Source organism: Triturus cristatus, chromosome 12 (genome assembly GCF_964204655.1).
Source record: "Triturus cristatus chromosome 12, aTriCri1.1, whole genome shotgun sequence".
NCBI classification, from domain to species: Eukaryota; Metazoa; Chordata; class Amphibia; order Caudata; family Salamandridae; genus Triturus; species Triturus cristatus.
The window spans coordinates 35,959,679-35,987,426 of NC_140595.1; the positions used below are offsets into that span (position 1 = coordinate 35,959,679).

The 27,748-nt window shown below is 47.1% G+C and overlaps 1 protein-coding gene across 9 annotated transcripts in view; it reads right to left on the bottom strand.

The window, feature by feature from the left end:
- Window positions 1-27,748, bottom strand: part of PDE4C (phosphodiesterase 4C) — an 895,999-nt gene that overhangs the window by 37,691 nt on the left and 830,560 nt on the right. Inside the window, exon 1 of one of the 9 annotated variants that reach the window (XM_085638150.1) lies at window positions 6,109-6,818. The exons of the other annotated variants lie outside the window; for them this stretch is intronic. Coding sequence (XP_085494276.1) covers window positions 6,109-6,441 — 333 coding nt within the window. The 5' untranslated portion in view covers window positions 6,442-6,818. Of the gene's footprint in view, window positions 1-6,108; window positions 6,819-27,748 lie in introns of those variants that run through there. 9 annotated transcript variants of the gene reach the window in all.

The following is a 27,748-nucleotide window of genomic DNA, read 5'->3' on the forward strand; positions in this document are numbered from 1 at the left end:
TGCCCGTTCGTAGTACAATAGATTCTCATACACCCATTCACGATACAAGAGGTTAACTCATCTGCCCGTTCGTAGTACAATAGATTCTTATACACCCATTCACGATACAATAGGTTAACTCATCTGCCCATTCATAATACAGATGAGTAATCCATACACTCATTCATACAACATGAGATTGTGTTCAGCCCATTCAAAAAACAATAGATTGACCTACAACCATTCGTGCTACAATTGGCAAGCCCTCTGCCCATTCACAGTACAACGGGTTGTCATACTCCCATTCACACTACTATAGATTAAGCCCCCCCCCAATTCATAGTTCAATAGATTAATCCATACACCCATTCATAATACAGGAGGCGGAGTCGTCTGCCCAATCATAGTACAACAGATTCACATACACCCATTCATACTATAATAGGTTAAATATTTTGCCCATTCACAACATAGTTGATGAATCCATACACTCCTCCAATCAACAGGAGATTGTGTTCCGCCCTTTGATAGTACAATAGATTCTCATACACCCATTCATACTACAATAGATTACGTTGTCTGCCCATTTATTGTACAGTAGACGACTCCATACACCTATTCACACTACAAGAGCTAAGGCCTTCTGTCCAGTCATAGTACACTAGAATGTCGTGCACCCACTTACAGTACAATAGGTTACGTCCTCTGCCCCTTCACAGTACAATAGGTTGTCATACTCCCATTCACACGACTATAGATTAAGTCTTTCCCCCGATTCAAGGTTCAATGGAGTAGTCCATACACCCATTCATAATACACGAGGCTACATCTTCTGACCTTTCACAGTACAATAGATGGTCATTCACCCATTCATACTACAATTAGTGGTGCCCTGCACCGATTCGTAGTACAGTAGATTAGGCTACACACCCACTTTATACAAAACAAGTTGTCATTGGTCCATTCATAGTACAATAGAAGTCATAAAACCATTCAGACTACAATAGGTTGAGTGCTCCATCCATTTAGTAGAGTAGATTTGGTTCTACAGCTATTTATGGGAAACGGCCACTACAACGCGGCTGTTTCCACGCAAACCTTAACCACGCATGCATTACAACGCGTGCGTGGTTACCACGAAAGCCTTTACCACGCATACCTTTACTACGAGATACGTAGTAAAGGCATGTGTTGTAAAGGCTAAAATTAGAAAAAGGGGGCTTGGGGGGTCTCCCCCCCCCCCAAACAACTCACCTGATGTCACATCGAGAAGTGCAGGCAATCGGCGTCGTTTGAGAGGAAGCGGAAAGAAACTTCCGCTTCCTCTTTACGACGTACGACGTCATGGAGAGGAGACGACGTGAAGAGTTAAGGGGAATTGCATTTTTTATTTTTAAATATATATAAAAGGATTGAGGGTTAAGGGCAGGGGTAAATATAAGAAGGCCTGGGGGGTCACGTAAGGGTACAAGGGGAGGGGTATAACCTTTACCAAGAGTATGCCCTTACCATGCATAAATTTACAACGAAAATCGTTGTAAAGGTATGCGTGGTAAATGAATATTCGTGGTAAAGGTTATGAGTTGAAAAAGCATTCCGTTGTAACGCATGCGTGGTAAAGGCATGCGTTGCAACGGAATGCGTTGTAACAACATACAACCCTATTTATACTACAATAAATTAGGCCACGAGTCAATGTAAGGAAAATAGTGTAGTAGACCAACTCACACTAAACTACCTTAAATTCTCCACTCAGTCGTAAATGATTGGTTACATTTCCCTTTAATGTGATCTAGCCGTTCAAGTCCTCAACTGATGTAGGTTCCAGCAGATAACACTTCATAGCACTAAATAGCTTATTCTTGAAAACATTCACCACGCTTTTACTTCAAATAGATGTGGAGGGTTTTACCGTTTTGAAGTGCGATAAGTAGATTGTATGCGTGTGGTAAGTTTTGTGACATTTGATGAAACAGCTTAGAGAAATGTGTGATTTAAGGTGACCAACAGAGACGCCTGTGTTTGAACAGAGCTACAGAACCCCTCAAAATCACCCTTAAAAGAGTGACATCCTTGATCTGACCAGCCTTCCCCAAACTTGTAAGTGTAACCACAGGTTCATCTTTGGAAACTTTCCGAAATTTTATAACCTGCTGCAAAATGTTTTAAAAGTTTAGCCAAAAATGGATTTCGAATTCCCCCAAGTAAGGTGTTATTTAACCTTCCATTCCTGGGCCAACGCGTTGACTTTGAACCAGCGTTTCTAGTTGCGTATGTCAAATACACCCCCAGTACCTTGTAGAATGGGTACTCCTTGGGACACTGGGTTAACTCCTGAGTGAGTTGCTAGTAAATTAAATTACACCACCAGTGCCCAGTAGAGTTGACTACTTCACGGGTCACTGGATTGATTCCTGAAAGAGTTCCAAGAATATCAACTAATTTACGCCACCCATTCTTAGTAGACTAGGGTGCTTCCTTGGTCAACGGGTTAATTTTGGACTAGCGTTTCTAGTAGAGTACGTAAATTACACTGCCAGTACCTTGTACAGTGGGTTCCTCTTGAGACACTGGGTTGATTCCTGAAAGAGTTCCAAGAATAGCAAGTAAATTACGTCGCCCGTTCTTGTTTGAGAAGAGCATTTCCTGGGTCATTGTGCTAATCCCTGAGTGAGTTGCTAGTAAATTACTCCTCCTGCTCCTAGAACATAGAGGAACTTTAGGACTCGCCGAGCTGATTCCTGAATGAGCTCTTAGAAGAGTAAGTAAATTACACCACCAGTTCCTAGTAGAGTAGGGTACTTGTAGGTCACTACGTTGAGCCCTGAATGAATTCCTAGTGGAGTAATTAAATTACACCAACTTCTTCTAGTAGGGAAGGTCACTTGGGGCCCTTCTGGGGTCACTGCCTTGCCTCAGACTAGACACGGGCACCTCGAGACGTCTGAAATGGCCGATCCAAGTGCGACTCGCTGCCCACCGGATCAGTCCCAAACCTGTCACCTCAACGTGGAAAGCCCGCAACAACCTGCCCGACAGACCAATGGCGACTGCAAAATCTGGAGGCGGCCCTGTAAATTTCACTTGGGTTGGCTGCCTCACCGATATACAAACACCTTACAGAGAGGGGGGCCTTGAGAGATATGCCCCCACATCCGCCCACTCCTCAGGATCCTGTAACACACCCATTAAACTGGCTCACTCCTTTTACAATATTGCTCATCAATTCAGATTTTCAACTCTCTTGAATAAAATATTTTTTTAAATAAATGCCCACTTGTTAAAACTTGTAAGGGACCCCTGTGAGGTGGGTATCAGTTTCCACTCCTGACATTTTAGCAAGCAGTACTTTCCATTCTTACATTCTTAGTTTTACGCCTCCCGTTTTTTTATTTTCATGGTTTTAAATAAGTATGAACAAAGATGCAGAAAAGGCATTAGGGGCTTTATTTTTAACAAGTGAGTAATAAATAACAAATCTTAAGTGGGGTAATAACAGAATACGTAATTAGACAGAGTACAAAAATAGAGAAATGTACACACTGTACATAATTAAAGATGCTTATAATCAGAGATAAATAGACTGAGTGGCGGATACAACAATAATAAAAGACGATAAGTCTAGGTTTAATGTGCTAACAGCATAGTTTCATAAAAGCGAGACAAGGAACAAAAGGTGGACTGTATTGAAGTCTCCCTGGCCTTCAATCTAATCCTGCACAAAAAGTTCCTCATGCAGAGCAATGCAAACACTTCAGCGAATGCTGGAGCATCCAGCCAATAGCATTTAGCGAGAAATATATATATTCCACAGGGCCGTGCCAAGACGTGATTGACAAAGTCTGAAGCCAATGGCCGAAGAGGCTGGTCAACGAAAGCCAATGGTTGAATGGGGTGTACCAAAACTTACTCTTTACAGAGTGTAAGAAGTAGACTCAAATACCTCTGCTGTCAAGACCCAGACCTTAAAACTAGAAGTACCAGCACGCAACATGCCGAGGAAAATATCAATTGTTCCAGATGCTACTCAAGTGGCGACTTTAGAAGTGATTTGCCCAAGATCACACAACGTAATAAAGTAAAGCTAATTGAGTCTCTTGCATCCATAATCAATAACTATACCAGAAATCTGTTTTCACTCCCTTCTCTTATATGACGGAAGGCGCTATGAGCTAAGCATGTATTTCCTGGCATGTCTGCAGGGTACCCTAAGTAAATAATTTAAAAAAACGCCCTAGCATAAACCCTCTGAGCCAATAAACTAGCCAGCTATCGATTGGAGGAACGAACCTCTCTGGTCCTGTAGAAATACTGCGTATTGTTGCTAGGAGCGACAGGCATCGCCCGCTGGCTGTCTGCCAATCACATCAACAAATGGCAAGGTGTTTTTTTCACGGTGTCGAACCCTCACCCGCTAAATCCTTGGACATAGTGGCTGGTGCCGAGATGTGCAGTGCCCCCAGGTCTATGGAGTCCTACCGGGTCTGCCTCCTTACCCTGGAAAAAGTGAAACTACAGGTGCCGGGACGCTAAGAAAAATAAACAAAAGGGCCTGGATAACGTATTCAAACACAGGAGGTGGGGGAGGGTGATGAATTTGAGCTCCCTGTTGAGGGCGGGCGCCCAGTTTCTGAAAACAACGGCATCCCACGTTGTCATGACAACCTTATTTCTCATTCACAATACGTACGGTCCCTTATACAGCAGCCATAACAAACTGAAACGCCTTCTTGGCGCTTGATCGCCCAGTTGTTGTTATTAAACAACTCAATGGCAGTGCAGGAAATGAGGGCGATCCGGCCGGACGCTGGGTTTGACAACAGCAACCTACAGGGGAACAGCTCCAGCTGTTCCAACACAAATGCCTCACTTACATGGCCAGCAGCACCCTTTCTATCCAAGTCTTATCCTAGGGGTGAGCTGGATGGAGCTTTACACCTTGGTGCCCATCCTGTGGAGGGAAGCAAGGACACACAGCTCGCTGTCACCAGAGAACTGGTTAAGAGACAAACTATGAGTTGGAAAGAATTTTCGGCCTTTTCCAACCCTGCATGCCAGACATATCACTGCCTACGAGAGTAATTACATTATTAACCATTTAGATAACACTTAAGATTGTATTAATCATTATTAGATGTACTTTCAAGCGCTACTCATCACAATGTAGGTTGTCGGAGAGCTTTACATCACGCATATATGTTACAGAGGCAACGAATCATATAACTGCAGGCGTCAGTAGACAGGAAATGTTACATAAGACAATGAGGGTTTGAGGGCAGGAGTCTCACATCACCAATCCTGCTGGGGATAATGTATCTGGGGTCTACAGAACGCAGTCGTTGGGGCTGTCTGTCCTGATAAGTCTTGGCCACTACCGAGTGAACTCTTTTTAGCAACCTTAGAATCACGAAAGATGGGTAAAAACACACAAGCGTTGAAATGCTTGCATTGCAGAGTGCGTGCCGCTGATTGGTGCTTGTTCGCAACTCGCTGCTGAGTTTGACAACGATTGTAACTTATGCCCAGCAGGCCGAGCAAGGATCTCTGCGGCAGCAGCAGGAACCCACTGAGATAGCTGCGTCAAATACGAAGCAGTGACCTGCGTGTGGCAGGTTGTGGTTTGCGGCAGGCACATGAACCCTCGGTGCTATTTCATCATGAGGCAAACCTGTGACTGGACTTCTGACCGGTCTCTGCAGCACGTGCATTGACACCAGAGTTACTTTACAAGGGAGTTTTTATACCACAAAACTTGCTGGAAATACACAGATCTCTACAGCAGGCGCCTTTACCCTGCAACACATCTTAAAATGCCGTCTGTTTGAGACACGTTTGGCCAGAACAGATGTACTGTCACATCTGTCCTTACTGGCAATCACTTCTGGGCAGAGTTTTTTATTTATTTATTAATATGTAGTTAGATGACTGTCAGATTTCTCTCCTTATGACTCGCCCCGTCATAACTCCGCCCCTTTCTGCTGGCTAGCGAACCCCAATACAAGGCACCCTAAAGAGCTGCTCACTGGTACTCGTTTTATTGCCCGCAAGGGGATGAACCAGCCATCGTGGGCCTCCTGCTGTTGTGCAGCATCCACGCGACCCCCCGAGCTATCACAGGGGCTCACTCACCTTCTTGCAGCACCAGGAGGTGGATAGCTGGGGAGCCCCCTCAGGCATCTCCGCGCTCAGAGTATCCCGGCTCGGGTATCGGGCAGGCCAGGCTCGCCTCAGGCAGGACGGGCTCCTCTCTGGTGGGATCGGGGGGCGGCGTGGCCTGTGGTGGGCGTGTGGGCCTCGGGTGCACGGGATGGAAGGAGGCAAGATGCCCCCTCTAGGTGGCCTCAGGCCGCAGCATCCGAGCCCGCAGCACCGACAGAAGAACCGGGGGGTGGGGGGATCCCCATTCCATCGATCGATCGATTGCTGCTTCTGTATGGAGCACGCTGCAGGAACAGCTCGCATCACCCCCTCTGTTCGTGGGGGGCATTCTCAAAAGGACCCCAAATATGCTGTAGCGCGAGAAGAGGTTTCGGACCACACGCGATGGATGAATCTTTGGATGCAGATCTGCGGATAAGATCAGCCGCCTCCAGGGATCCCCCGGCCTGAGCGCTCATCCAATGCATTATCAGGGGATCCAGTGGGTACCAAGGATCCGGTGGGTGCAGTGCTCGCGATCTCAGGGCCCGGACAGGGGTCTCTCCCCGAGGAAGGCCTCGGTGGCCTGCAGGGCCTCCTTCCCCGGGGACGCCCGGGGTCCATGCGTGGCGGGGGATGCTCGCTCCCTGGCACGGCAGGTGTCCCCCCTCCACCGCTGCGCGCCCCCGATGCCTCTCACCCGCCAGGCCGCACGAGCGGGCACGCGCGGCAACAGAAGGCAGGCCGGCTCCGGGGCCGCTGATTGGCTGCTCCGCAGAGAGGACCCCTAGAGATAGAGCATCCTCGTAACCCCTTCCGCGCCGGTGGCTTCTTCCTTCCAGAAGATCCCAGCATCCTCGGGAGCGCGGCATCCCCGGCCCGGGCGCGCGCAGAGACGGGCAATCCCCGCAGACTGCATCCACCCCGGCAGAGGGCGGGCTCCAGAGGGGCTCCCTGAAACCTGGAGAGACTGCTTTATTTATTTATTACTGCTGCAATCATAGAGGGTCTCCATGCACTCTGGAGAGACTGCTTCCCTCATAGAGGGTCTCCCTCTTCTCCGGAGGGGCCCCTTTAATTTAGAGGGTCTCTCTGCACCCCGGAGACCCTCCTTCAACCTTAGAGGGTCTCCCTGCACTCAGAGACTGCTTCAAATTAGAAGGTCTCCCTGCACTCTGGAGAGACTGCTTCGCTCATAGAGGGTCTCCCTTTTCCCCGGAGGGACTCCTTTATCTTAGAGGGTCACTCTGCACTCCGGAGACCCTCCTTCAACCTTAGAGGGTCTCTCTGCACTCCGGAGACCCCCTTCAACCTTAGAGGGTGTCCCTGCACTCTGGAAGGACTGCTTCAAATTAGAGGGTCTCCCTGCACTCTGGAGAGACTGCTTCAACACTAGAGGGTCTCCCTGCACCCTGGAGAGACTTCTTCAACCTTAGGAGGTCTCTCTGAACTCCGTGGAGAGAATGCTTCAATCATAGAGGGTCTCCCTGCATTATGGAGAGACTACTTCGATCATAGAGGGTCTCCCTGCACTCTGGAGAGACTGCTTCAACATTAGAGGGTCTCCCTGCACTCTGGAGAGACTGTTTCAACCTTAGTGGGTCTCCCTGCACTCTGGAGAGACTGCTTCGCTCATAGAGGGTCTCTCTGCACTCCGGAGGGGCTCCTTTACCTTAGAGAGTCTCTGCACTCCGGAGACCCTCCTTCAACCTTAGAGGGTCTCCCTGCACTCTGGAAGGACTGCTTCAAATTATAGGGTCTCCCTGCACTCTGTAGAGACTGCTTGAACCTTAGAGGGTCTACCTGCACTCTGGAGAGACTGTTTCCATCCTAGAAGGTCTCCTGCACTTCTTAACTCGAAGAAGGTCTCCCTGGACCCTGAGTGGTCACCCTGAATTCCAGAGGCTACCCCTGTTCTCTGGGAGGTTTCTCTGAACTCACAGGAGTCCCCCTGAACTCAAGAGGGTCTCTCTGAACCTTAGAGGGTCTCCCTGAACTCGAGAGAGTTTCCCTGAACTCTGTAGAGTCTCCTTAAACCCCAGGGGGTCTTCCAGAACTCCAGAGGCCTCTCTGAACTCCAGGGCGCGGGTTTTCGGTTTCTCTGGGATCAAAGAGCTATCTGGACCCCAGAGAGTGTACAGCAACTCTAGAGGGGTTTCCTTCCCTCCAGGGGGTTTGCCGTCCTCCAAGGGCTCTCCTTGACCTCCATGGGGTGTCTCTGAACTTCCGGGATGACCCTGAATTTCAGAGAGGCTTTCCTGTCACAAATAACCGTCAAAAGGTCCGCCGCCCTGCACTGGTGCAGTAGCGGTGTCTGTGGGGTATGGACCATGAGACATTCAATTGGACCAGTACATAGGAACCTGCCAAGACCTGTATTGGAGAGTTCTTAAAGCGCCACTCGGCATTGAGAGGAGACCCTGAATGGATGAATGGCGGTGTACTACAGTGGCTTTCGGGTTGACCCCAGGCCTACAGGAAGGTTGGGGGACCTGCGACGGAGGGGCTCACATTTCTAGAGTCGGAGTAAACACCAAAATCTGCCCAGGCAAAATGGTTCCAGCCAGCCCCACACTGAAGGAGGCTGGTACTAGAATATGGTCATGGGGTCATGGCTGGGTCATGGAAACCTCCCTGTGATGACAGCAGACCCCCCTCTAACCTGCATCCCACAGGAAACACGTCAGAGAAAAAGAATGGCCAGTCCAGCCCGCATCACACTTGACTCAAGTTTTTCAAAGGAGCCAGCCTGACTCCAGGCGCTACTGACCCTCCCTAGCCGACACCAGCCCGACAGACAACCTCCACAGGGCCAGTCCGCCTCGTGGCCGAGGGAGTAGCCTGAAAATGAAAATATCCCCCCCGCCCCCCACACTTTGATCCATCCCTCTAATGCCTTCGGATGGGTGAAGCGAGCAAGCCATATGAACCCTAGATGAGGTCCGTCATAACACCTTCCCTCATCTATAGCTTCATCCTTTAAGCTTTTCATTAATCCATTCATCTATCCGTCTTTGGATGCTTCCAGCCATCCTTTTACCATTCTATCCATCCTTCCTTTAATTCTGCCTGACCTCCTTACATCATTACACCCTTCTACCCTTCCGCTCACACTTCCAGCCATTCATTCATCCATCACTTCACTCTCCGTTTACCAATTCACCCATCGATCCAGGCTTCCATTCATCCATTCACCCAGCATTTCATCATTCCGGCCATTCTTTCTTTCACCCACTCGTGTACATGTTGTTTTACCCTTTGGTCCTTTCACCACTGTATCCACCCTTTTCATCCTTTGACTCTCCCTTCCTGCCAGTTTCTTTCTTTTCAGATGTCCTTCTTCTCACTCTTCCTCCCAGCCCCCCCCCCCCTCTCTCTCCTTCACTCCTTGTTTCACCTGCTGGGCCTCCTTTACTGTGAGGGCTTTAAATCCGTGTCCGCCATTATTGTTTTCCTTTCCTTTTCTTTTTTTAAAGAGATTTGTCTGCAGAGCTGCAGACAGAATAGGTTCATCCCCCACTTAAGCTGTGAAAAGGGGGGTTCACGATGCCACTGTTCGTGCCAGCCTGGTGACACGGGGTGCTCTGTGGTGGGGTATGTCAATGTGAGCCCAGAGACTACGGCGATTTCACAAGTCCCTGCACCAATAGTGATATAAGGATGGTGTGCCGTGCACAGGGTGATCTATGATGGGGCTGGTGAATGGGGCTCTTTCCCTAGTCTATTCACCAGAAGTGACACAAGGACAATGCACAAGTGATCAGCTATGTTCATGTGCACCAAGAATGGGGCTCTTCCACTAGTCTATTCACCAGAAGTGACACAAGGACAATGCACAAGTGATCAGCTATGTTCATGTGCACCAAGAATGGGGCTCTTCCACTAGTCTATTCACCAGAAGTGACACAAGGACAATGCACAAGTGATCAGTTATGTTCATGTGCACCAAGAATGGGGCTCTTCCCCTAGTCTATTCACTAATAGTGACACAAGGACAATGCACGAGTGATCGGCTATGTTCATGTGCACCAAGAATTGGGCTCTTCCACTAGTCTATTCACCAGAAGTGACACAAGGACAATGCACGAGTGATCGGCTGTGTTCATGTGCACCAAGAATGGGGCTCTTCCACTAGTCTATTCACAAGAAGTGACACAAGGACAATGCACAAGTGATCAGTTATGTTCATGTGCACCAAGAATGGGGCTCTTCCACTAGTCTATTCACCAGAAGTGACACAAGGACAATGCACGAGTGATCGGCTATGTTCATGTGTACCAAGAATGGGGCTCTTCCACTAGTCTATTCACCAGAAGTGACACAAGGACAATGCACAAGTGATCAGTTATGTTCATGTGCACCAAGAATGGGGCTCTTCCACTAGTCTATTCACTAATAGTGACACAAGGAAAATGCACGAGTGATCGGCTATGTTCATGTGTACCAAGAATGGGGCTCTTCCACTAGTCTATTCACCAGAAGTGACACAAGGACAATGCACAAGTGATCGGCTATGTTCATGTGCACCAAGAATGGGGCTCTTCCACTAGTCTATTCACCAGAAGTGACACAAGGACAATGCACGAGTGATCGGCTATGTTCATGTGCACCAAGAATGGGGCTCTTCCACTAGTCTATTCACCAGAAGTGACACAAGGACAATGCACAAGTGATCGGCTATGTTCATGTGCACCAAGAATGGGGCTCTTCCACTAGTCTATTCACCAGAAGTGACACAAGGACAATGCACGAGTGATCGGCTGTGTTCATGTGCACCAAGAATGGGGCTCTTCCACTAGTCTATTCACCAGAAGTGACACAAGGACAATGCACGAGTGATCGGCTATGTTCATGTGCAACAAGAATGGGACTCTTCCACTAGTCTATTCACCAGAAGTGACACAAGGACAATGCACGAGTGATCGGCAAGGTAATGTGCACCAAGAATGGGGCTCTTCCACTAGTCTATTCACCAGAAGTGACACAAGGACAATGCACAAGTGATCGGCTATGTTCATGTGCACCAAGAATGGGGCTCTTCCACTAGTCTATTCACCAGAAGTGACACAAGGACAATGCACGAGTGATCGGCTATGTTCATGTGCAACAAGAATGGGACTCTTCCACTAGTCTATTCACCAGAAGTGACACAAGGACAATGCACGAGTGATCGGCAAGGTAATGTGCACCAAGAATGGGGCTCTTCCACTAGTCTATTCACCAGAAGTGACACAAGGACAATGCACAAGTGATCGGCTATGTTCATGTGCACCAAGAATGGGGCTCTTCCACTAGTCTATTCACCAGAAGTGACACAAGGACAATGCACGAGTGATCGGCTATGTTCATGTGCACCAAGAATGGGGCTCTTCCACTAGTCTATTCACCAGAAGTGACAAAAGGACAATGCACAAGTGATCAGTTATGTTCATGTGCACCAAGAATGGGGCTCTTCCACTAGTCTATTCACTAATAGTGACACAAGGACAATGCAAGAGTGATCGGCTATGTTCATGTGCACCAAGAATGGGGCTCTTCCACTAGTCTATTCACCAGAAGTGACACAAGGACAATGCACGAGTGATCGGCTATGTTCATGTGTACCAAGAATGGGGCTCTTCCACTAGTCTATTCACCAGAAGTGACACAAGGACAATGCACGAGTGATCGGCTGTGTTCATGTGCACCAAGAATGGGGCTCTTCCACTAGTCTATTCACCAGAAGTGACAAAAGGACAATGCACAAGTGATCAGTTATGTTCATGTGCACTAAGAATGGGGCTCTTCCACTAGTCTATTCACTAATAGTGACACAAGGACAATGCAAGAGTGATCGGCTATGTTCATGTGCACCAAGAATGGGGCTCTTCCACTAGTCTATTCACCAGAAGTGACACAAGGACAATGCACGAGTGATCGGCTATGTTCATGTGCACCAAGAATTGGGCTCTTCCACTAGTCTATTCACCAGAAGTGACACAAGGACAATGCACGAGTGATCGGCTGTGTTCATGTGCACCAAGAATGGGGCTCTTCCACTAGTCTATTCACCAGAAGTGACACAAGGACAATGCACAAGTGATCAGTTATGTTCATGTGCACCAAGAATAGGGCTCTTCCACTAGTCTATTCACTAATAGTGACACAAGGAAAATGCACGAGTGATCGGCTATGTTCATGTGTACCAAGAATGGGGCACTTCCACTAGTCTATTCACCAGAAGTGACACAAGGACAATGCACGAGTGATCGGCTATGTTCATGTGCACCAAGAATGGGGCTCTTCCACTAGTCTATTCACCAGAAGTGACACAAGGACAATGCACAAGTGATCAGCTATGTTCATGTGCACCAAGAATGGGGCTCTTCCACTAGTCTATTCACCAGAAGTGACACAAGGACAATGCACGAGTGATCGGCTGTGTTCATGTGACCAAGAATGGGGCTCTTCCACTAGTCTATTCACCAGAAGTGACACAAGGACAATGCATGAGTGATCGGCTGTGTTCATGTGCACCAAGAATGGGGCTCTTCCACTAGTCTATTCACCAGAAGTGACACAAGGACAATGCACGAGTGATCGGCTATGTTCATGTGCACCAAGAATGGGGCTCTTCCACTAGTCTATTCACCAGAAGTGACACAAGGACAATGCACGAGTGATCGGCTGTGTTCATGTGCACCAAGAATGGGGCTCTTCCACTAGTCTATTCACCAGAAGTGACACAAGGACAATGCACGAGTGATCGGCTGTGTTCATGTGCACCAAGAATGGGGCTCTTCCACTAGTCTATTCACCAGAAGTGACACAAGGACAATGCACAAGTGATCGGCTATGTTCATGTGCACCAAGAATGGGGCTCTTCCACTAGTCTATTCACCAGAAGTGACACAAGGACAATGCACGAGTGATCGGCTATGTTCATGTGCACCAAGAATGGGGCTCTTCCACTAGTCTATTCACCAGAAGTGACACAAGGACAATGCACAAGTGATCAGCTATGTTCATGTGCACCAAGAATGGGGCTCTTCCACTAGTCTATTCACCAGAAGTGACACAAGGACAATGCACGACTGATCGGCTATGTTCATGTGCACCAAGAATTGGGCTCTTCCACTAGTCTATTCACCAGAAGTGACACAAGGACAATGCACAAGTGATCGGCTGTGTTCATGTGCACCAAGAATGGGGCTCTTCCACTAGTCTATTCACCAGAAGTGACACAAGGACAATGCACAAGTGATCAGTTATGTTCATGTGCACCAAGAATAGGGCTCTTCCACTAGTCTATTCACTAATAGTGACACAAGGAAAATGCACGAGTGATCGACTATGTTCATGTGTAGCAAGAATGGGGCACTTCCACTAGTCTATTCACCAGAAGTGACACAAGGACAATGCACGAGTGATCGGCTATGTTCATGTGCACCAAGAATGGGGCTCTTCCACTAGTCTATTCACCAGAAGTGACACAAGGACAATGCACGAGTGATCGGCTATGTTCATGTGCACCAAGAATGGGGCTCTTCCACTAGTCTATTCACCAGAAGTGACACAAGGACAATGCACGAGTGATCGGCTGTGTTCATGTGCACCAAGAATGGGGCTCTTCCACTAGTCTATTCACCAGAAGTGACACAAGGACAATGCACGAGTGATCGGCTGTGTTCATGTGCACCAAGAATGGGGCTCTTCCACTAGTCTATTCACCAGAAGTGACACAAGGACAATGCACAAGTGATCGGCTATGTTCATGTGCACCAAGAATGGGGCTCTTCCACTAGTCTATTCACCAGAAGTGACACAAGGACAATGCACAAGTGATCGGCTATGTTCATGTGCACCAAGAATGGGGCTCTTCCACTAGTCTATTCACCAGAAGTGACACAAGGACAATGCACAAGTGATCAGCTATGTTCATGTGCACCAAGAATGGGGCTCTTCCACTAGTCTATTCACCAGAAGTGACACAAGGACAATGCACCAGTGATCGGCTATGTTCATGTGCACCAAGAATGGGGCTCTTCCACTAGTCTATTCACCAGAAGTGACACAAGGACAATGCACAAGTGATCGGCTGTGTTCATGTGCACCAAGAATGGGGCTCTTCCACTAGTCTATTCACCAGAAGTGACACAAGGACAATGCACAAGTGATCAGTTATGTTCATGTGCACCAAGAATAGGGCTCTTCCACTAGTCTATTCACTAATAGTGACACAAGGACAATGCAAGAGTGATCGGCTATGTTCATGTGCACCAAGAATGGGGCTCTTCCACTAGTCTATTCACCAGAAGTGACACAAGGACAATGCACGAGTGATCGGCTATGTTCATGTGTACCAAGAATGGGGCTCTTCCACTAGTCTATTCACCAGAAGTGACACAAGGACAATGCACGAGTGATCGGCTGTGTTCATGTGCACCAAGAATGGGGCTCTTCCACTAGTCTATTCACCAGAAGTGACAAAAGGACAATGCACAAGTGATCAGTTATGTTCATGTGCACTAAGAATGGGGCTCTTCCACTAGTCTATTCACTAATAGTGACACAAGGACAATGCAAGAGTGATCGGCTATGTTCATGTGCACCAAGAATGGGGCTCTTCCACTAGTCTATTCACCAGAAGTGACACAAGGACAATGCACGAGTGATCGGCTATGTTCATGTGCACCAAGAATTGGGCTCTTCCACTAGTCTATTCACCAGAAGTGACACAAGGACAATGCACGAGTGATCGGCTGTGTTCATGTGCACCAAGAATGGGGCTCTTCCACTAGTCTATTCACCAGAAGTGACACAAGGACAATGCACAAGTGATCAGTTATGTTCATGTGCACCAAGAATAGGGCTCTTCCACTAGTCTATTCACTAATAGTGACACAAGGAAAATGCACGAGTGATCGGCTATGTTCATGTGTACCAAGAATGGGGCACTTCCACTAGTCTATTCACCAGAAGTGACACAAGGACAATGCACGAGTGATCGGCTATGTTCATGTGCACCAAGAATGGGGCTCTTCCACTAGTCTATTCACCAGAAGTGACACAAGGACAATGCACAAGTGATCAGCTATGTTCATGTGCACCAAGAATGGGGCTCTTCCACTAGTCTATTCACCAGAAGTGACACAAGGACAATGCACGAGTGATCGGCTGTGTTCATGTGACCAAGAATGGGGCTCTTCCACTAGTCTATTCACCAGAAGTGACACAAGGACAATGCATGAGTGATCGGCTGTGTTCATGTGCACCAAGAATGGGGCTCTTCCACTAGTCTATTCACCAGAAGTGACACAAGGACAATGCACAAGTGATCGGCTATGTTCATGTGCACCAAGAATGGGGCTCTTCCACTAGTCTATTCACCAGAAGTGACACAAGGACAATGCACGAGTGATCGGCTATGTTCATGTGCACCAAGAATGGGGCTCTTCCACTAGTCTATTCACCAGAAGTGACACAAGGACAATGCACAAGTGATCAGCTGTGTTCATGTGCACCAAGAATGGGCCTCTTCCACTAGTCTATTCACCAGAAGTGACACAAGGACAATGCACGAGTGATCGGCTGTGTTCATGTGCACCAAGAATGGGGCTCTTCCACTAGTCTATTCACCAGAAGTGACACAAGGACAATGCACAAGTGATCAGTTATGTTCATGTGCACCAAGAATAGGGCTCTTCCACTAGTCTATTCACTAATAGTGACACAAGGAAAATGCACGAGTGATCGGCTATGTTCATGTGTACCAAGAATGGGGCACTTCCACTAGTCTATTCACCAGAAGTGACACAAGGACAATGCACGAGTGATCGGCTATGTTCATGTGCACCAAGAATGGGGCTCTTCCACTAGTCTATTCACCAGAAGTGACACAAGGACAATGCACGAGTGATCGGCTATGTTCATGTGCACCAAGAATGGGGCTCTTCCACTAGTCTATTCACCAGAAGTGACACAAGGACAATGCACGAGTGATCGGCTGTGTTCATGTGCACCAAGAATGGGGCTCTTCCACTAGTCTATTCACCAGAAGTGACACAAGGACAATGCACGAGTGATCGGCTGTGTTCATGTGCACCAAGAATGGGGCTCTTCCACTAGTCTATTCACCAGAAGTGACACAAGGACAATGCACAAGTGATCGGCTATGTTCATGTGCACCAAGAATGGGGCTCTTCCACTAGTCTATTCACCAGAAGTGACACAAGGACAATGCACGAGTGATCGGCTATGTTCATGTGCACCAAGAATGGGGCTCTTCCACTAGTCTATTCACCAGAAGTGACACAAGGACAATGCACGAGTGATCGGCTATGTTCATGTGCACCAAGAATGGGGCTCTTCCACTAGTCTATTCACCAGAAGTGACACAAGGACAATGCACGAGTGATCGGCTGTGTTCATGTGCACCAAGAATGGGGCTCTTCCACTAGTCTATTCACCAGAAGTGACACAAGGACAATGCACGAGTGATCGGCTGTGTTCATGTGCACCAAGAATGGGGCTCTTCCACTAGTCTATTCACCAGAAGTGACACAAGGACAATGCACAAGTGATCGGCTATGTTCATGTGCACCAAGAATGGGGCTCTTCCACTAGTCTATTCACCAGAAGTGACACAAGGACAATGCACAAGTGATCGGCTATGTTCATGTGCACCAAGAATGGGGCTCTTCCACTAGTCTATTCACCAGAAGTGACACAAGGACAATGCACGAGTGATCGGCTATGTTCATGTGCACCAAGAATTGGGCTCTTCCACTAGTCTATTCACCAGAAGTGACACAAGGACAATGCACGAGTGATCGGCTATGTTCATGTGCACCAAGAATGGGGCTCTTCCACTAGTCTATTCACCAGAAGTGACACAAGGACAATGCACGAGTGATCGGCTATGTTCATGTGCACCAAGAATTGGGCTCTTCCACTAGTCTATTCACCAGAAGTGACACAAGGACAATGCACGAGTGATCGGCTATGTTCATGTGCACCAAGAATGGGCTCTTCCACTAGTCTATTCACCAGAAGTGACACAAGGACAATGCACAAGTGATCGGCTATGTTCATGTGCACTTAGGAAATGGGGCTCTTTCTCTGGTCTATTCACCTGAAGTGACGTGAGGATTATGCCTGAGTGATCGGTTTGTTGGGTATGTTAATACGCGCCAAAAATAGGTATCTTTCCCTAGTCTAGTCCCCAATAGTGACACAAGGACAATGCATGGGTGATTGGTTATGTGGTTATTTTCATCTGCACCAAGAATGGGGCTCTTCCACTAGTCTATTCACCAGAAGTGACACAAGGACAATGCACGAGTGATCAGCTATGTTCATGTGCACCAAGAATGGGGATCTTTCACTAGTCTATTCACCAGAAGTGACACAAGGACAATGCACGAGTGATCGGCTATGTTCATGTGCACCAAGAATGGGGATCTTTCACTAGTCTATTCACCAAAAGTGACACCAGGGCAATGTACGGGTGGATCCATGATGCAGGTATGTAAATGTGCACCAATAATGGGACTCTTTCACTAGTTTATTCACTAATAGTGAGCAGCACTGACAAGAGGATAACACACGAGTGATCGGTTTTGTGGGTGTGTGTAATGTGCACCAAGAATGGGGGTCTATTCACCATTAGTGACATGAGGACAATGCACAGGTGATCCATGACGTGGGTATGTTAACATGCAGCAAGAATGGGGCTCTTTCAGTAGTTTATTTACTAATAGTCAGTAGAGGATAATGCACAAGTGGTCGGTTATGTGGGTGTGTGTAATGTGCACTAAGAATGGGGCTCTTTCACTAGTCTATTCACTAATAGTGACACAAGGACAATGCATGAGTGACCAGTTACGTGGGTATGTTAATGTGCACCAAGAATGGGACTCTTTCACCAGTCTATTCACCAATAGTGACACGAGGACAATGGATGAGTGGTCAGTTATGTGGGTGTGTGTAATGTGCACCAAGAACGGGGCTCTTTCACTGGTCTCATCACCAACAGTGACACGAGGACGGTGCCAGGGTGGTCAGTGACATGGGTATGTTAAATATGTGTCAAGAATGGGGCTATTTCTAGAGCCCCTGCACTAACAGTGATACTAGGATGGTGTACCGGGGGATCCGTGACTATGCTAGAGTAAATTAATGTGAGCCAAGAATGGAGCTATTAACCAGGCCAAGACTGAGTCTCGGTCACATGCACAGGGCCATCGATGCAGCCTGGAGTGAGGCTCTGCTATAGTCTACGGTGGCCTGTAAGCCGTCCAGGAGTCAGAGTGCATGACTGTCAACAAAATCACGTACGTTGGGCACGAGTGAGTTTCCACCAACGTGTAAGTTGTTTGAGAAATTCAGAGACCGGGAGGTGAGTGGAGAAAGTGTTGGCTGCTTAACGGGGTTTGTGGCTGGCAAGTGTGTGAGAGGGTGCGGACTGCATGACGGGTTCTGTGGGTGGCAGGTGTGTGGAGAGGGTGTAGAGTGTGTAACGGGGTCTGTGGCTGGTCGGTGTGAGAGAGGATGTGGCGTACCTTCAGGCCCGACTCCAGGACTCTGTATCTGGGAGGCTATGAAGATGCCTGGGTGGGCCATGAAGATACAGGGGGGAAGTGGGCAAAAATCAAAGAATATTTTTAGAGATGTGCTATTTAGACTGACAAAATCTGACCAATTTGGAGATGTCAAGAAGCGAAAGTACCACATACTTTGTGATGTCGGATCTAATGACCGATCTGTGGTAATGTCCAGAACACATTTTTGTATCTTTGACTTTAAACTACTTACTCCTGGGACCTTGCATTCCCCGTCTTTAGTTAAAGCACAGTGCAGCGATATACTTGGCTATTTATTTACGTATAGGTGATAGATGCAAAAACATCAGCTTTCCTCGCCACTGAATTCACAACTGTGAACGTAGCAAACAAGTTTCAGAGGGGTGTGGGGGTGTATGGGTTCTTACACCCCTTAAAAATGTATTCTGTAGGGAATAGTTGGGTACTGACACTTTCAATATGGTAGAGTGAGGTGTTTGTCGGATTTCACTCGGATTTTTTTAAATACACACAGACAAAAACACACAAACACTCCTGTTAGTTTAAACAATAGTGTGTTTCAAGTACTCCTAACAATCCGCACTCTTCTCCCTTCCCACTGCCCCTTAAGCCCCCCTTATGCTCTGCTTCTTATATAATGTATTTTAACAAGATATGTTAGCGTGATTGTCGGGAAAACTGAAGCTCACCCCCCCCCCCCCCAAATGTTACTGGCCAAGCCACGCCTCTGCTAGCCAGTAGGGTCTGTGAGGGCCTGGTGAGACTCCTCGCGGGACCTCCATCTTGGCCCGCGGCCAAAATGTTTTCGACTATCCATTACGCATGTTTCACTTTTACAGATACTGCAGCGTCACGAGTCAAAAGTTGAGAGTATTTAAATATGTTTTTATACTGGGCTAGGAGTTCCCTTTGGGAACGTTTGAAAACAAAAATCTCTAATGGAGCTTTTTAAAACAGTGTGGGCAAGTAACATTAATCAAAACCAAATATGTTTTGTCGTTGTGAGATGAATCCCCCTCCTTAACGAATTTTTGGGAAAACTTTAAATGGAACATTTTAATACATACTGGGTCAGTAACTTTGCTTAAAATACACAAGAGTTTTTCTCTTATATTTATTGAAAAGAGAAGCCAGGGTGTTTTTAATGCGCTTGGTGCAGTGTGCATCCCTTGGAAGGGTGTGAGGAAAAAGCTCCCAAGAGAATCATTTTACAATCCACTTAGGAATAGGGTCATTTTATAAGAAGTAGGCATCAAAGTGGGGATAAGCTTGGACTGATTCAGCCACAGCTGGACCACAATATAATTGAAGTATTCCCAGGCATGTGACTGACTCTGACACAGCCCTCTCAGCCTTTCAGAAGCACCCTCTCTAATGAATCCTTACCTCTACTCATCCATTGGTATTTCAGCATTCCTACAGTGCTTGCTGCACCTCTTGTTGAGTCCTCAAGATGCACTCCTAGTGGACTGGTAGGTTGGACCCTGTCTTACAGATGGGGTTAGCTTTGGTGTCATCTAATGTGTAGAGTTTTCATGTCATGCGTGAGCGCCCCGAAGGTGAGGTTCACACTTGTCTCAGCAGCATGTAACTACACCCACCAATGCGGTGTACAAAACTGAGTGCGAGCGTCATTCAAATCCATTTGTGCTGGTTTTAAGGAGAGCCCTTGTCTTTGTTGGTGATCTGAATGCCAGCGGCTTTGACGATGAATATTCTATAGGGACAAGAGAGCTAAGGTTTGCGTGGAAGGACAAGAGAAGGTACCCCCTGAAGAGGATATGGTTGAATCGGTTCTGGCACAAAGACAGCCGAGGCACTGTTAGGCCACCCGTACATCCATCAATTGAGTCCACCCAAGAGCGAAAGCCACGTTCCACTGGAGGCGCTTTTACACCACCAGTAAACCACTCTATGGAGCCCACCTAGGAGTAGCAGAAGGCTCAGAGCCATGGAGACACATATGGGCCGGGGTATGATAATTACTACATAACGTGGTGGAACCACCTCATTTGTGTGCAATCCATGATGGCAGCCAAACATCTCACAACAATGGATCTATGCCTAAACCAGCCCAAACCTGTTTCTGTTGCCAATGCCTCTTAGCTGTATCAGATAAACGAGTAACACAGAAAATGCTACAAAGAATTAGAATTGGAAGTGTTTCAATTCTGAAAATAAGAAACCGTGAATGAACTTTTAATAAAGTCAGTCTAGTGGTCTCCAGAGAGTCTCAGTCACTCCCTTTAACACCACAATCCTGCGCAATCTCTTGCTCTGGTAGGTACTTACCACCTTTCCTCTCGGTATCTTTCTGAAATTATCCATCTGAATGTCTCACTCGTCTCCTTCCTCTTTCATCTCTGCCTTTTCAGACTGTCATTCTGCATGCCCTTCCGTGTCCTCTCCCTCATTCACAGTGCCCTCTCACTTTCTCTTTCTCTCTCCTCACTTGTACACTTGTTAGTCAGTTATTTGGATTCAGAAGGATAGCGGAGGGATAGAAGAGGGAAAAAGGTTTGCATTTATAAAGCACTTGCTACCCCTGATGGGCTGTTGAAGCACTTTTTGAACTAGTAGCACGCTACTCCAGACACCATAAAGGATTAATGAAGAATTAGTATAGTGAAATATTAAAGTAATATGAGTGGTGGATAGATTAGTCAGTTATTAGGATTGAGAAGGATAGTGGAGGGATAGAAAAGGGAAATGTTTTGCATTTATACAGCGCTTGCTACCCCTGATGAGGTGTTGAAGTGCTTTTTTGACCCACTGGCATGAAGTGTGAGACACTCGTACTTCCTTCAGCTTCATCTCTCAAGCTCACAATTGTGCCCCATCATGAACAGTTTTACACAACCTGACCCCGCCCAGACATGACTCAGTTCACAGTGTACATTACACAAGAGTCATGTTTCATTAAAACGCTATAGAAACACAACGTCTGGAAGAAACAGATATGCACAGCAAAGGGAAGATGACGTGAAATGTGAAATGTAAACCGCGTCACTGACATGTGGTTTTTACAGTTGTTGATAAATGGATCCGTCTTTTCGTTTAAGATGTGTACATACGGCCTTGTAGGAACCCGTTCTAAAGAATGTTTTTAATATTTACCGGGTCTGAGAAATGGCAGGTCCCGTCCCAGTTAAAGCCCTGACTGTAGCCTGCAAGGGTCACAACAGCTGCTGTTCACTGCCCCCACAGCAAACCAAGGCTTGTTTTTTCCTTAGAATGGCAGAGGGACGCCTTGGGCATTGGCCTTGAATAACAGACCCGGCTCTACCCCCCCTGTGACTGCCCTTTGGCACGGACGTGAAGTATTCCAAGGCACGGGTCATTTCGCAAGTGAGTCGATGAAGCAGAAAGCACGGGACGCAGGGACACGTGAAACATTAAAAATAACACAAATGCACACCCGTATATTTGTAGACTGGCCATGGGTGGAGCAGAGACTTTCCTTGGGAGGGCCTGGCAAACGTGGCCACCGTGCCTGGCGGGGTCTTTCGCTGGTTGTAGAGAGGAGGGGTTGCGGAATGTGTGACGGGTTCTGTGACTGATACGTGTCGCGAGAGGGCGTGGAGTGAATGACTTGGTCTGTGGCTTATGAATGTGAGTGGACAGTGTGGCGAGGTATAAGGCTGGCAGCTGCGAGGAGATGGTGTTGAGTGTGTGAAGGGGTTAGTGGCGGACAGTTGTGTGGAAAGGGAGCAGAGTGTATGATTGGGTCTGTGGTTGACAGGTGTGGGTAAAGTGTGTGGAGTTTGTGGCAGGGTCTGTAGTTGGTAGATGTCAGGAGAGGGTGTGGAGTGTGTGAAGGGGTTAGTGGCGGACAGTTGTGTGGAAAGGGAGCAGAGTGTATGATGGGGTCTGTGGTTGGCAGGTGTGGGTAAAGTGTGTGGAGTTTGTGGCAGGGTCTGTAGTTGGTAGATGTCAGGAGATGGTGTTGAGTGTGTGACGGGGTCAGAGGCGGACAGTTGTGTGGAAAGGGAGCAGAGTGTATGATTGGGTCTGTGGTTGGCAGGTGTGGGTAAAGTGTGTGGAGTTTGTGGCAGGGTCTGTAGTTGGTAGATGTCAGGAGATGGTGTTGAGTGTGTGACGGGGTCAGAGGCGGACAGTTGTGTGGAAAGGGAGCAGAGTGTATGATTGGGTCTGTGGTTGGCAGGTGTGGGTAAAGTGTGTGGAGTTTGTGACAGGGCCTGTATTTGGTAGATGTCAGGAGAGGGCGTGGAGTGTGTGACGGGGTTAGTGGCTGGCAAGCATGATGAGAAGGTGTAGAAGGTGAGATACACCCCATGGTTCTACAAACGGGGTAACCAACAATGAAAAAGGCAACCAATCAATTATAAACATGCACCAAATCACAGCTGGAAATTCTAGTAGCAACCCCTCTTATGACATTGATGTCTAATAAGGATTCCAAAGATTTAAACATTCTATACCCAGGGTTTGTCAGAGGAGTTAACCAATACCAAAACTCTTGCCTACTAAGGTAAATGGTCAGATTCCATAATATTTGTCTACAATCTTTAGAAGAGCGTAATAACCCATCCTTTTTTTTTGCATATTTATATAGCGCGAACTCGACCCAAAGGTATTGGAGCACTTTACATAAGCACCGTATTTACATTACACATTCAGGCACGAGGAGATTAAGTGATGTGCCCAGAATCACAGGATGTGGACGCGACCCCGAGGCTCGAACCCTGGTTTCCAGCACCAAAGTCGTCAGTGTAGCCGACGGACCACATCCTCTCCCATTTAATGCACATTTGCTTTAACGTGTGTTTTGACATAAATATGTCTGCAACCCATCTCATAACGATTCATAATAAACAGGCTAGACTTAAGTCATCTGACATAACTTTTCACAATAAAGCCACTGGTCCTACTACCTTTACCATTGGCGCGCCACCATAACAAACTCTGGCCTACCATACCACGCTTAAGGTTACCCACAAGGCCACCATCCATTACACATCCTACAATTCGAAAAGCTTCAGAATTAGAGCTGAAAAAACATTATACAACCTCTCCTAAGAGGAGATGAGAAGGATTATCAAAGTACAAATCTTCTACCCCCAGGGTTTTTCAGAACGAGTACTCAGCACGAAAACCCTGGCATACCACCGAAAACTCTTAACCCCTTCGCTGCTGCGGACATTCCGCTGCAGCGCTGGGGGGGGCAGGGGGGCAGCGCGGTGGGCCTGTGCTCATGACGGAGCCGCTCCGTCATGAGCCACAGTTGAGCTGTGCTCATGACGGAACGGTTCCGTCATGACTCCGCCCATTTGCGTTGTCGCCCCGCACAGGCGGGGAAACAGCGCCGCGCAGGCGGAGCGGCCGCCGACAGGATTGTCATGACGGAACCGTTCCGTCATGAGCACACGGCAACCGTGGCTCATGACGGAACGGTTCCGTCATGAGCAGGGAAGGGGTTAAAGTCCAAGTAATTCCATGTTTGTTTACAGACTTTAACACAGCGTGATGACAATCCACTACTAACCGCCTAATTGTAAACTTTTCAGAATAAATAAGTGAGGCCTGCAGATTTTGTAATAACGTTTCAAAATAAGCAGATTAGACCTCCGGCGCCTGACATGACATCTCGAAATGAACCAGTCATGCCTATCGAGTAATCTTCCAACTTGTGATCATAACAACTTAGACTTTCTGATTGAGCCTACGCTTTCCCACAAGGCAACCACCAGGTATACAGTCATAAAAATGCAATTTTACCAAATTAAATGTGGTCAAACAATATATAACTCCTGTAAATGGGCGTACACCAGGTGAAAGAAGACTAAGGCAATCTTGTAGTGTGCAAAGTCTTTATAATGGATTAATATTCTGAGATAAAATGATAACTTCAGCTCAACCAACGCGTTGGTAAGTGCTCGGTATATTGCTCTGGGCACAAAAGGGCCGTCAGGTGCCCGAAGAAAACAATCCGAATGAGGATAGACATTGAACCACAGACGAGGATTCCACCGTCTGGGCATTCACTGGCCCTGGGAATTTCCCCTTGTCGCTGGTGCAATACACTGGAGCAACTACCTTCTGATGTTCTTTGTTGAGGACTCACTTTTGCTTTGATCACAGATTGTTTTCTTCGGGCACCTGACGGCCATTTTGTGCCCAAAGCAATATACCGGAGCACCTACTTCAGGAACCCCATTCACTTGCCGCTGTCGAGGTTCCGCCCTAAGACTTTTCAAGCCCTGATGAAGTTCTCCGATGAGAATGAAACGCGTTGTTTGAGCTGAAGTTATCATTTTATCTGAGAATAATAATCCATAATAAAGACTTTGCACACTACAAGATAGCCTTGGACTTCTTTCACCTGGTGCACGCCCATTTATAGCCATATCTTCAGGATCTGGGAAGCAGAGGTACCACGCAACGGCTGGTGCCGGGCTTTCAGTGCACAGGACTCTATAATTGATGAAATAGGGGCGAGGTGCAGAACTCTCAGTCCGCCGTTGTAACTCTGTTCTTGTAATAAAATATAACTCCTTATACGAGGGTTGAACAAGGATTATCACACTTCAAATCTCCTATCCCCAGGATTTGTCAAAGGAGATGAGCAAGCCCCTTGCTCACTATAGTAATCTGAGTCATTCATTGTCACATAAGACTTATCTACAAGCTTCAACACCATATACAGACAACCCACCCTCAAAAACCTATTGGCTTTGCCATAGGTGTTTCACAATCAGTATGTTTGGCCGACTGCCTTTGTCGTAACTTTCCATGATGAACATACTAACCAATCTGGCATGAAGACTTGATCATTGGGTTGCCACCATATCCAACCCAGGCCACCAGTATTGCACTTAAGTTTTCCAGCAAGGCACCCATCAGTTATCCAATCAACAAATTGCAAATATTTACAAAAATGCCAATTGGCAAGATAATGTCCTGCCTCGCCATAGAGGGGTTAAAAAGGTCTGTCAAAGTGCTGATCTTTTTCCAGGAGTTGTCACAAGGGGTGTCCAACATCAAGGCCGTTGCTCACTACACTAATCTGTCAGATTCCATCCGACACAATACCTGTCCGCAGGCTTTGACATTTGCAACAACAATCCATCCTTAAATGCCTACTGACGTTGACATCTGCTTTTCAACAATAAATATGTCAGGCCTACTGTCTTTGCCATTACTTTGCATTTACACAGATAAGACCCACAGCAATGATCATTGCTTTGCCACCATAAACATTGTCTTGAGCATAAGCTGCCGAGAAATATAAAAATTGCAATGCAAGCACTCTTTGTCAGTGGAACCGCATAACATCTGCCCAATCAAATGCTGTCCTCGAAGCGATCAAATGTGGGTGGAGCCAAAGCCCTTCTCTCAGTAGTGCTTCTTAAAGCTCCTTTTCAGTTGATTCTAAAAGTCCAGCAACAGCTTTGATGTCAAGCCAGACCTAATACATTTGGCGGCATAAATATGGGGCACTGAAAATGCGCAGGCCCTGGGGACAAATGCCCCTTCCCCCTACAGCACATCCCCTTCTGACAGACCTGTAAATAGGATTAGGTTTGAGGTTAGGGGGAGTAACGGTTATGGTTGGGTAAAAAACGTGAGGTGTTACATCAAGGTTACAGGTTACACTTAGGGTTAGGCAGACCTATGGTTAACATTCTATGCTTTGAAGTCATAAAATTCAATGCCTAGAATTTTGGAAGTCATTTCACGTTTGTCTTAGTGAAGCTACTGCCATGCATACAATTCTCAAATACGCATAATACAGAAGTCAATCGTTGTTAGGTGAGATGCCAGGTTCCAGTCTCGTGTTTTATGTATTAAAGCTCTTGAGAGAAAAAAAAGGCAAAGCAGCTGATGGGCATTTAACATTCAGAATAATAATCCCTTGGTTCATACTAGGCATGGGCACTGAACTCCGCTCCGTTCATGGAGTTTTCTGTACTCCGCGGAGCTCGTGGAGTGCATAATCGCGTAGTGCAGAAGGGTTTTTTCCCTGCTCGTGCTTGCGAACGGTAAGTTCGCGAGCACGAGCTGTCGCTCGGGTAGAATTTGTACCCGAGCAGCATGAAGACCAGCGCTAACAGCAGTTTGCACTACACTCCACCACTTGCGGAACTTTGCGGAGTTTTTTTGTAACTACGCGGAGTTCCGCTTAGCAAAACTCAGCAAACTACGCCCAGGCTTAGTTCATACCTGAGGTCAACGTTTTGGCATGAAGCCAACATTCAAGCGCGAGACCTCGGGTCAGATGCAAGGACCTTGGACAGACAGTGGACCCGACTTTGCCTTCCAGAGCTGGTTTTAGGCTTGAGGCCTGACTTCAGACACAAAGTCTCGCTTCAGATTTGACCGTAAGGTTCAGACATCAAGCCTCGACAAGACACACATCAGATGCCTTAAGATTTGTTCCATTACGTCATGTTGGCACCTTTCTTAGAAAAAATCTCAACTATTTATTTATTTTTTGCTATTCTGGAAAAGCCAAGAGCTGGTAATTGAAAAACAAAATTGGAAGAAGTGATCATTCTGAAAGGATTTAGACAGATCTCAAATACTATATAACCAATTTCTTTATGGGTTTGCTCTTTTAGGTTTATGTGTCAGAGAGGAAATAATACAGACTCTCACTGCTCTGAATAATATTTGTACCAACCTGGACTAAGAAATACAGGCCAGGCTGGTAAATAAAATAAAAAAATCAGCCAGAAGGCAATCCTAAAAGTCACAGGTATACCAGCACATCTGACTCGAACCAACCTTTATATATATTAGGTTTTTCGTTGAATGATTTGGCCGTGCAGTTAAAAGCTGCAGGTTCCCAGGAGCCGGTTACACCACGACAGGCACGCTGAGGTGTCCTCTGCTCTGTGGTGCAGCAAGGGCAACGCTTTACTTGGGCAGGTGCTGTCAGGTACGGAGTACCTGCACTTCTTTAAGCTGAAAGGGAGAGTACCTGCACTTCTAATCACTGCTGCAATAGCTTTAATGGGAGAGTACCGGACAGTGCGTTCCTGCATTACTATTTATCCATTAAGAGGAGTGAGCAATGTGGCTGGTTCCAAGTGTCCTAATCCTGG